The following is a 12,421-nucleotide window of genomic DNA, read 5'->3' on the forward strand; positions in this document are numbered from 1 at the left end:
AGATAAACAATTACCCATACAATGAAATACCAGAGTATAAAAAATGAATAAATTATGCACATGCTTACATGGATGACTCTCAAGAGCATTTTGCTAATCAAAAGACATCAGACATAAAACAGTACATACTATACGATTACATTTATTTAAAATTCCAAAAGGCAGGGGGCGGGGAATCTACTGAAACAGAATTCATATCAGTGACTGTCTGGGGCTGGGATGAAGGATGGAGAAATTGAGCACAAAAAGGACAAGGAACCTCTAAGGGATGATGGAAACATTCTACATCTTGATTGTTGTGGTGGTTACATGATTATGCATTTGTCAAAAATCATCAACTGTATATTTTAAATAAATTCATTTTACTTCCTATAAATTATACCTCAGTAAAGTTAGTTTTTTAAAACTATAATGAGATACCATTTCTCACCTATCCAATTGACAAAATTCAAAAGCCTGACAACAAATTTGTTGAAAAGGCTGTTCGGAAGCAGGCACTCTCAAACATTACTGATAGGTACGTAAAATGAGAGAAAATAGTTGGAAAGAAATTTGATAATATTTATAAAACTACGTATTTACCCTCTGATCTATCAATCCCATGTCGAGGAATTTACCCCAAATTTACCCCATGATTTACACAATCATGAAACAACATATATACAACATTGTCAGAGTAAACACTGGAAATCATCTAAATGCCTTTCTATGGAAACTGGTTGAATAAAGTATAGTTCATCTATTTAAAGGATATAAGGAGTACAGGTACTATAAGCAAAAGAATAAGGAAGATCTCTATAAACTGACATGGAGTGATTTCAACGATAATGGTGTTAAGTTAAAAAACATGCAAAAGAATATGTATAGTAAGAGAGTTTTGTGTAAAAAACATAGAAATGAGACTATGAATATATGTATATATCTGCTTGCTTCTTGAAAAATGCTATAAGAATAAACAAGAAGTTAGTAAAAGTTATTACCCATGGAGAATATGTGGAAACAAGGAAGAAGGGATATGAAAAAGAGTGAGACTTCTGAGTATAGTTTTTATACAGTTTTCATTTTTGTAGATGTAACTAAATTACAGATCTTGATATAGGAAGACTCTCTTGAATTATATGGGTGGGTCCAATCTAATCACATGAGCCTCTAAAAGCAGAGAGCCTTTCCCAGCTGGTCAGAGAGATAGGACTGAAGGGAAAAAAAGAAGAAGAAGAAGAAGAAAAGGATGCATGAGAGGATCTCAACCTGCTATTGCTGGATTTGAACATGGATGATGAGTACCACTAACCAAGGAAGGTGGACAGCCTCCAGAAGCTAGGAACAGCGTTTGGCCAACAGCCATCAAAAAATCAGGGATCTCAGACATATAAGCACAGTATTGGAATCCTTCCAACAACCCAAAGGAGCAGGAAACAGATTTTCCCCAAGGTCCTCCAGAAAGCAACACAGGAGAAAAAAACATAGGAGATCAACACCTTGATTTTAGTCCACGAATTGTACCAGACTTCTGATCTTCAGAACTATAAAATAATAAATTTGTGTTGTTGTAAGCCACTAAATTCATGGTAATTTGTTAGGGCAGCAACAGAAAACTGATAGAGGTTTCAAAAGTATGTACTTGCACCAATGTCTTTCTTCTAGTCTTCACCATCTATCACCTGGACTATAAGTTGTTCTGTCTCCAATCCTACTCTCTTTTAATGCACTCCTGCACTCTGTCAGAAGAGTGACCTTTCTAAAATGTAAATCTGATTGGAAAAGGTCATTTCACTTTTTCTACCCATCCTCACTTGGGATTCAATACAATCCCACTCCCACTTACTTTATATTGGAAAATAAAAAACAGATGCTAAAAGGTATACAGAAATGCAAAGGAAATCCAAAACAATTTTCACAAAAAAAATTAAAAAAAGGAAAAGAATAGAGTTGGTTGGCTTACAATATGTGATTTTAAGACTTACCACAAAGCTACAATAATCAAGGCAGAATGGTATTGACATTAAAGATAAACACATACATAAGTGGAACAGAAACAGAACCATAGATGGTCAAGGTATTTTCAACAAATGAATCACAGTAATTCATTAGAGGAATGACAAATCTTACCCACAAAAGGTACTGGAACACCTACATAGCCATATCTTTTTAATGAAATTTTACTTTCTTCACACCACACACAAAAAATTAACTTAAATCAAAAATATCAGCTAAAAATGTATCACTCAAATAAAAATATATGACTTCTAAAAGAAAAAGTAGGAGAAAATCTTTGTAACCTGTGGGTAGACAAATATTTCTTAGGATATAAAATATACAAACCATTTTTAAAAAACTGATAAACTGGACTTGATTGAAATTAAAAGCTTCTGCTCTTCAAAATCAACATTAAGAAATGCAAAGGCAAAACATAGATCAGAACAAAATATCTGCTACACATATGTCTGAGAAAGAATTATTCTGCAGAATATATTTAAAACTCCTGTAATTCAATAATAAAACAATCAATCCCCCCAAAATAGGAAAGGACACTTCACTAAATAAAAAATATGATGATCAACTAAAAACATGCAAAGATGCTCAACATCATTAATCACCAGGAAAATGCAAATCAAAACCACAATGAGATACCACTACTCTGCCCTTAGATTAGCTAAAATTGAAAACACTAACAAGTGTTGGCAAGAATGTGGAACAACTGAAACTCTCATACAATGCTGATGAGGAAGTAAAATGGTATAACCACTTTGGATAACTGGCCATTCCTTATAAAGTTAAACAAAAGACACAGGAATTCCACTCCTAGGTATTTACTGAAGAGAAATAAAAGCATGCAACACAAAAAGACTTGTAAAAGATCATTCAAAGCAGCTTTATGCAGGCTTTTGCTTCCTCAGAAACATAATATACTATCAAACATCCTTTCTTTCTGTGACACACTTGACCTCTCCCTCTCAACTAAATCCTTCCCACTGTTTTTTAATTATACTTAAGTCTCCCCTACTTGAAATATATAATAAACGAAAACATCTTCCACCAAGTTCACAATTCCCTTGTTTCTACCTCACTTCTCTTCTTACCAAACTACTTAAGATAGTTTTCTATACCAACTGGATCCGTTTCTTCACCTCTACTTGCCACTTAAGCCTGACTGCCTGGTTTCCATCCTATCACTCCACTGTAACACTCTGACTAAAATAAACAATAACCGTCATGTCACTAAAACTAATGGATACTTCTCAGTACTCACTTAACTGATCTCTCAGGAGCATTCAACTTTGCTAACACTCTTCTTCCTTTGTTCTCAAGACACCACATTCCTTTAGTTTTCTTTCTACCCACCTGGCTACACATTCTTTGTCTCCTTTGTGGTTTCAACCTTCTCTCCTGGTTATTAAATACTCAAGTTTCTCAAGGTCCAATCTTAAATACTTGTTTTTAACTCCATATTCTCATTCTAGATAATATCATCCATAACCTGGTTTCACTTGCCACCTAAGTAGAAATGACTCACAAATGTATATACCTCAGTCTTTAACCACTCCTGTAAACTTTAGATTGAAAATTATTACTTTAAAGGAATTCTAAATTCTCAAGTTCATTTTACTGGAAATAGTTCAGAAGATATATATATATATACGAAAACATGGTTAAGTGCAGAGATTCAATATCTAATTAATAGTTTAGGATTATCCTAAGGAAGTAGTATACCCTGATGGAAAAACCCTGAAAGTCCCTACTATTTCAACTTCAATATATATATGCTAGTGAGAAAAAGGAAGAAAGTAGATATGAGTGAGTCCACACTGTAGGGCTGCCCCCCCAAAGAGAGTGACCAACAGTGCAAACATCCATATCTTTAGTGACACTGAAATGGTGGTCAAATAGCCAAAAGCACTCTAACTTGTGAGTGAGACAAGGTCAGAAGAGTCAGGTGGATGGTACCACCATGATCCTATCTTTGGAACAAGATTCCAGTCAGTGGGTGGAGCTTCTGTGGTCCAGTTTCTAGGAGCAAGAACTAGGGAGGTGGGGATTTAAGGCAGAGTTCAGTCCCACTGGGGGAAATGGAATGATAAGTCAGAAATCAAGGCTGAAATTCAATCACCTAACTGAGCACTCTAAGTGCACTAAAGCAGAGGGGAGACTCACTGTGATCAAGAGTGTCCAGGGTTCACCTCAGGTATCCAAATATCAATCTCAGAACATCCCTGATGCAAGTGGACTGCATAATATCCTGCCTGCCTTGATCAACATTAACAACAACAACAATCATCTAAACACCAGGACTCAGGATGGTAGTGTGGTGCCCCTAAAACTGAACAGATGCCCATGAGCAGTGGGATTTGGAGTCATAAGATCTCCATTCTCACTCTAGTTCTTCTATTTTCAAACTTAAAAAATCACTCTAAGCCTCAGGTTTCTCATCTATGAAGTGGGATAATTAACAATACTATTCAAATCCACAGGAAGATGCAGAAGAAAGGAAATGACCAAAATGCTAACTATGATTATTTATGGATAGTAGGATTTCAAGCAATTTTTATTTTCCTCTTTGAAATTTCCTGCTCAATGTAGAAAATTTTCAAAATAATTACAAGGAGGATAATGAAAAACCTCTTGTGTCCCTAGTACCCAGAGTTTTGAGCTTCCTTCTAAGTCTATCATTCTAATTTAGAGATTATTTTTATTTAAATCTCAAAAACAGAAAAAAATAGTATTGTAAATAATTGGAGTAAGCTATGAAAAGAGACAACTTCTTAAAATGAGAGCCACATAATATTCACAAATATGAACTATTACAATCCATAGCATATACAGAATGCCAAATTAACTGCTACTATAAAACATTATGATTCAATTTTTAAAAAATACTTATTCAAACCATCTAACAATTTGCTTAAAGAATGAAATTATATAATGCATGCTAAAATTTTCTAACATGCAATATTATCCAACAGAGATGTCATTTATTGTTAATACCAAAAAATAAACATGATTGCTGAATACAAATAAATTAGGATTGAATAACATTCACTCAGGAGTCCTGAAGGAACTCAAATGTGAAGCTATCAAACTATGAGCTAAAATTTGTAAAAGCCGCTGAAAGATTTCAAGAATTTTTCATGATATTCATTTAAAAAAAGGCTCCAAGGGCTCTCAAGGAACTACAAACTGGTGAGTAAAAAAGAAATATTTCTAATCACAGGTTTGAAAATTTTCCACTTAAGTAAGGATAATTTCTAGCCATAAAAAGTAATAATATTTTCTGCAAAGGGAACTCATGCCTCCATGGTTCTTCTGGAGGAAAAAAATATATATGGTGCATCTCAGCCTATCATATTGCATATAGGTCAGATTTTTCATTTTCAAATGAAAAAATGAACCTGGACACGGTTAAGATAAAAATAACTAGAATAGTCACTCTCTAAAGAGGATATAATAAAAACATTCTCTTCTTAGAAATATGAAAGCCAAAAGAAGATGTTACATGTTAATAAAATCACAAAGAGTACAGATAACATGAACACAGAATTATTCAGCAGAACAAAAAGATATCCCTTAACACTCAAAGGGAAGGTAGTTTGGGGAAAACAAAAGGAATTAATAACCACACATTACAAAATATGTGGTAATACAGGGAATTCAGAACTCCAATTATTCCAGCTAAAAATAATAATATAAGCTATTTCAGCAGTATAAAATAAATAAATGATCGGTCTATTCAGGATAGTCTGATTCTTAATTGGCATTTTAGGGCTGTAATACAGGAGAGGCCGTATGTAGGCAGTCCAGTCAACAGTCCCAGCTGAGCACAGCCTTCCATCCATCGCTGCCAAAGTGCCAGATTCATGGAGAAAGCTCTTGGACCCACCAGACCAAACCAACTATTAGATGAAAATCACCAAGTGACCTCTGACAACAAGTCAAACTGAATTCTTGACCAACAAAATCGTGAGATACAATAATATGGCTGTTTTAAGATACTATGTTTTGCAGAATTTTGTTACGCAGTTTGTCATGGGTTCCCAAGACTACTCACAGGTCTAGTGATTCACTAGGACTCACAGAACTCAGCATCTAGTTCAACGTATGACTAAGACTTATTACAGCAAAGGAACACAAAGCAAAATTACCAAAGGGAAAAGACACATGTCCAAATGAAATCAGGCTCAAGCTTCCAAGAGTCCTCTCCCAGTGAGGTCGAAGAGGATGCACTTAAATCCTCCAGCATTACACTGTGACAACCTGTGTTAAGTGCTGCCTACCAGAGAAGCTCATTAGAGACACAGGGCCCAAGGTCTTTACTGGAGATTAGTTACATAGACACCCTCTGCCTGGCACGCACCAAAATTTCAGACTCCTACAGAAAAGCAAGTATTCATTGTACACCACATTGTTTGTACAACAGTGAGCCACTCATCCTTTAGGGAAAGTTTATATCTGTGCAGCAAACTGTTTACCATTCACATTCTCAGATGCCAAAGGCCGTTCTTGCAAGAATGTTTCTAAGGGGCTTCCCTGGTGGCGCAGCGGTTGGGAGTCCGCCTGCCGACGCAGGGGATGCGGGTTTGTGCCCTGGTCCGGGAGGATCCCGCATGCCACGGAGAGAAGCCACTGCAATGAGAAGCCTGCACACTGCAACAAAGAGTACCCCCCGCTCACCACAATTAGAGAAAGCCTGTGTGCAGCAACAAAGACCCAACACAGCCAAACATAAATAAATAAAATAAATTTAAAAAGAAGAAAATGTAGGAATAACTTCATTAAAAGCACACAAATAGAAGCTTTCCATATACCTTTTTCAATATAAAATAGCCCGGGCATGCCAAAAATAACAGCATAAAGTAAAACCACAATAACAAACTAAAAAAATGTAAACACTTTCATTGTTAAATAGAGAAGGTAAATTTTTTATATTCATAGAACATGCACAAAAATTTGCCATGTACTTACCCTGATAAAAATCATAAAATTATTCACAATATTGTTGGCAATGTTATTTTATCATGATCCAACAAAATAAAAATAAAAATAGCTACAAAAATGTTATAACACTTGAGAATTAAGAACTCTGATAATCCATGGGTAGAAAGAAATCAAAACAAATTACAAATTATATCAATGGTATAGATACAAAAACACATCAATCCAAAACTATAGGATACAATGACAATTATACTAAGAAGAAACATTACAGTCTTCTTTCCTTTTATTATTAAAGAAGAAACTCACTAATCTTAATAAAGAAACATAGTACTTATAGCACAAATCTTACAATCAGAAAAAATAATTTAGCTGAAAAAGGTAAAATAAATTGATCAAGCTAAAAGTTCAAATTGATGAAGTAAGAATAAAGTTTAATAGCCATTAAAACAATCTAAAGGCTAATACTTCTAAAAGCTCAATAAACAAGGAAATCCCTCTTGAGTCTGTTCATGGGGGAGAAAAGTGTGTGTGTGTGTGTGTGTGTGTTGTCTATGATTAGAAAAAAAAAAAGGGAAACATCCAGAAGAAATTAAAATAAGTACTTAAGAATATATAGGTATATGGCAAATAATCTGTTAACCCAAGAGAAAGGAATAATTCCCTAGAAAAGATAAACGATTAAAAAATGAAGCAAATAGAAGTAGAAAGCTTGAATAATTTTCATGAAAGAGTTTGAAAGAAGGGTTTTAAAGTTACCATTTTAAAGAGACCAGTATCAGGTGGCTTCACCATAGAGCTCCATGTAATTTTTAAGGAGCAAAACTATTTTTTTTTTCTTCATTCACAATTTATATTTCTTGCAGTGAACTTTTTATATCTTCAAAGTCAATTTGTCTTTAAAAAAATTAATACTTCTTATTCATGGTACAATCCATCCCCCCCTCCCCCAAGGAAAACAAATTCAGGGACGGAGTCATTTGGGGGAAGTTGAAATAGGTACTATAGGTTCGTGACAAAGACTTCCCAGCCCACCGTCCTGTACATATACAACAAAATGGCAGCACCTCAAGTTCACCTAAATGAAGTTAGGTTAACTATTATTTAAACTATTCCAAGTCACAGAAAAATATTAAAATCTCTCCTATTTATTTGGTGAAGTTACCATTATCTTAGTACCCAAATATTATAATAAAAGTACATAAGATATATAAATTATAATTTAAAGCCATTAAATAAAATATAAGCTTCTGTAATATATCAAAAGGGTAGTACAATATGACCCAGTAGAGTTCATTCTAATAATACAAGAACAGTCCCACATTAGGAAATGTATCATCATCAATTACATCAACAAATTGAAGGATAAACCATATGATTATAATCATGAATGACAAAAAAAAGTATTTCATAAAAACTCAGTCATGCCTAATAAGAACAAAGTAATTTAGTATTCCAAAAATATTTAAACATAACACTTCTTAACAAAAACATTAATACACATAGAAATAAATAATCCTTACACTGCTCTGATTAAATGTCTGAGAAACTTTTATTACAGCTAAATGCCTAAACTATGGTGAAATCTGATGGTAGGAACTGACAAAGAAGGACAAATTTGAAATTTTCTGCTTACATATAAAACATACACACAAGCATATACATACCTCTGTACATAACATTTGCATATCTAAACACCATCAAATTCATATATAAACGCATATGTGTGTCCTCTCACAGAAAATATATACATGTATAACTATACATTTGTATTTACTCTATGTTAAAATACTAGTTTACCTGTTTAGGCAGTCGGAACAAGGAATTCTTGTAGAAAATGTCCTTAGCCTGGCTCCATGTACCATCGATGATGATGATTGTGGAAGGATAAATAGGAGAATCTAATATAAATTCTTCCAAATTAGCAGCTTCAGCCCCTGGATATAATATTAATGTATCAGACTTCCGACAAACAGTTGAAAGTTCAGGATCTCTAAAAGTTTAAAATAAAAGTCTTTATTAGCCTGGCGGGGGTGTGGAGTTTTATTATTCTTATTGAACTTCATTCAAAAATACATGTCAAAGCATTTTGTCACTAGAGATATAATAAAGAATGACACAGCCTCTGTCTGCAAGCAACAAAACAAACTTGAGGGGGAAGGAGACAAGTTAAAAGTCAATTAAAGACAATAAATGGTATAATCTTCAAACTATAATAATAAGTAGCATCTACAAAAATATACAGCCAATACCAGCTCTAACAACGTCCTTTTAGATTGGTATCAAGGTAAAGATAGGGGCTTTTGCCACTCATAATACACATTGTACTGAAGGTCCCAGTTACTACAATAAGGCAAGAAAAAGAAATAAAAGGCATAAACATCAGAAAGGAAGAAATATAAATGACCCTATCTGCAGATAATCCTACTTACATTGAAAGTTCTAGGGAATCTACAAAAGAATTTCTACAACTAACAAATACATTTAGAAAGTCATAGTACACAGGGTTAATATACAAAGCCCAACTCTTTTCTTATATACTAGTGGCAAAAAACTGAAAATAAGTATTTTTAAATTCCATTTACAAAGGATACTAAAAGTAATAAGTCTCTTAATCATTCCCCCATGGTTACATCACATACTCTAACAAAAAACTAAATCAATCATTCAGGACTTCCCTGGTGGTGCAGTGGTTAAGAATCCACCTGCCACTGCAGGGGACATGGGTTCGAGCCCTGGTCAGGGAAGATCCCACATGCTGTGGAGAACTAAGCCCGTGCGCCACAACTACTGAGCCTGCGCTCTAGAGCCCGTGAGCCACAACTACTGAGTCCACGTGCCACAACTACTGAAGCCCTCACGCCTAGAGCCTATGCTCCACAACAAGAGAAGCCACTGCAGTGAGAAGCCTGTGCACCTCAACAAAGAGTAGCCCCCACTCGCCACAACTAGAGAAAGCCCGCACGCAGCAACAAAGACCCAAATGCAGCCAAAAATAAATAAATAAATAAAATAAATTTATAAAAATAAATAAATAAATCATTCAATTACCAGATTAATATTAAATCAATAATCTTAGTCAGCTTTAGTTTAAAATCCATACGTGAATAATAATTTACTGAGTAAGCACTATATTTGGTACCATCAAAAATACTGAGCTTAGGGCTTCCCTGGTGGCGCAGTGGCTGAGAGTCCGCCTGCCGATGCAGGGGACACGGGTTCGTGCCCCAGTCGGGGAAGATCCCACATGTCGTGGAGCGGCTAGGCCCGTGAGCCATGGCCACTGAGCCTGCACGTCGGGAGCCTGTGCTCCGCAACGGGAGAGGCCACAGCAGTGAGAGGCCCGAGTACCGCAAAAAAATAAATAAAAATTTAAAAAAATAATAATACTGAGCTTAATATCATAGGCTCAAAATGGGATAGGCTATTTAGAAAAATATCAAGTTTCTCATCCCCACGCACATCTGTGGAAGGGTTACATAGCCAAATGTCAGGGATGACCCAGATGGTTTCCACTTCTACCACGATAGATGCTCACCATTTTTGCAATAAAATAACCAAGATCCAAGCTGGCAGATTATATATCCACATCTATCCAAGAATTATAAAGAAACTATCATTATAAAGAGCCTCTGTGTGAAAGAAGTGTCACAGTGTAAATTATGTGGTTGCTCCCCATGTGAAGGGCTCTGGATGGTGCTTCCACTCCCAACAAAATGGCAGAATCTGCAACAGCAGCACCAAGCCCAGAGCAAAGCTCACCTCTGGGGGACAAGGCAATGCAAACTGTGCAAAAGAAAAATCTATATGAGAAAAGAATGCCTAACCAATAGTTTCAGAGAAAGGAAAAAAATGATTTTATAAAGTTCTAACATGATGTTTTCATAATACAAAGCTAAAATAATAAAGGAAGGAAAAAGTTTGGTCAATTCCTTGGGCTTGGTGCTGCCACTAGTCTTACTTAGCATTTTCATAAGTGAACTGAAAAAGAAATCTAAAAATATATTTAACTTTGTAGATAGGATCAAAGTAATTTGTGAAGGCTCTGAATAGGTAGAAAAGCAACAAATATGCTTCAAAGGTAAGAAACAACTTGTAGAAAAATTTCAATATACATACAGTATATTATATATATTTATAATAATGGGTTCTGTAATACAGTGTAAAATAAGATCCAAGAATATTACAGAACTGTCTGTGAAGATATCAACTAACAAACTGCTGCACATACTGGGCCTCATCAAAAAAAATATTTTAAACACAACAAGAGAAGGCATTCTATCATTTTTTTAAAATATGGATGTGCCTATAACTGGAACACTAAATATAGTTCTAGTCAATGTACCTTAGGAAAGCCTTCATGGGCTAGAAATGAATATATGTTTATATAAATGTATATCATATATAATTGTAAAAGAAAAAGAAAGAAAAACATTAACTAAATCTAATACAAGTACACTAACATCTTGAAATAAAATATCTTAACAAAAATTAAATAAACAGGAAATATACATGCCTTTTAGGCTCAACATATATACCATGGAATTTAGATAATGCTATAATTTGTTTATTCCATTTTGGTCTGTTTTTGTTTATGTTTATGTTTTGCTTATCTTGTATTATTTTGAGAGAGAAGGCAGAAATTAAATTTTTTAACCATTTCCAATGTACCACGTTCTAGGTCTAATAGGTAACTTGAAGGAAACCATTTTTAAAGTAAAAAAAGAATTCATTTAAATTGCCCTAAAAGTTAATTTACCTTTCCTCACTGAAGCGACGACCAATCTTGACTTTACACTTATCTTGGGGGAGACATGCTGCTAGCAGAGGAACTGTCCGCAACACCTTGTTTTCCTGTAATTAAATAATTAATTAAAATGTAGATTCTAATTAGATAAACACGCTTTTAAAACCTTTTGATGAACATCTGATTCACAGCATTATGTATAATTTTCACAAGTCTTTTACTACAGACCACAGTTTAATAAAAAGAGGTACAGTTTCTCTGACTTATCAGTATTAAATATAATACAAGTGTATATTTTTATTCTATTTGGGTGTATTTACATGTTTACTGATCAAAAAGGATAACATTATTCTAAATAATAAAGATTATGAAAAATGTAAATTTGTGTTTAACTAAATTGAATTCATTTATTCTGACAAACTTTTTATTTCACTAGTAATTACTTTTTGTAGTATGTCAACTTGAAGGTAACTGCCTAGATATTTATGCCCCAAAAGCAAGGAAGTGCTCAAAAAAAAACAAAACAATAGGGCATATCAAAGGGACACAGAAGCCAATCTTAAAGAGCACCCAATGGAACAACTTGAGCAACAAAATAACAGTATTTGGATTATAACCCAAAGTATAAAATAAATACAGAGTCTAGACTGATATAAATAAATGATTGAATAAATAAATGGGAGAGAAGTGACAAATCTTCCTCATAGAAGAATTCCAAGTAATAAACATAAACTCTCCCCTCTCCAG

At 34.3% G+C, this 12,421-nt stretch overlaps 1 protein-coding gene across 1 annotated transcript in view; it reads right to left on the reverse strand.

Moving 5' to 3' along the window:
• Positions 1–12,421, reverse strand: part of DTWD2 (DTW domain containing 2) — a 95,417-nt gene that overhangs the window by 52,040 nt on the left and 30,956 nt on the right. The window contains exons 3-4 of the mRNA XM_030869824.2: positions 11,687–11,781; positions 8,728–8,920 (exon numbers count right to left, since the gene is read on the reverse strand). Of these exons, the coding sequence (XP_030725684.1) occupies positions 8,728–8,920; positions 11,687–11,781 (288 nt within the window). The remainder of the gene's footprint in view (positions 1–8,727; positions 8,921–11,686; positions 11,782–12,421) is intronic.

Source organism: Globicephala melas, chromosome 3, assembly GCF_963455315.2.
Source record: "Globicephala melas chromosome 3, mGloMel1.2, whole genome shotgun sequence".
NCBI lineage: Eukaryota > Metazoa > Chordata > Mammalia > Artiodactyla > Delphinidae > Globicephala > Globicephala melas.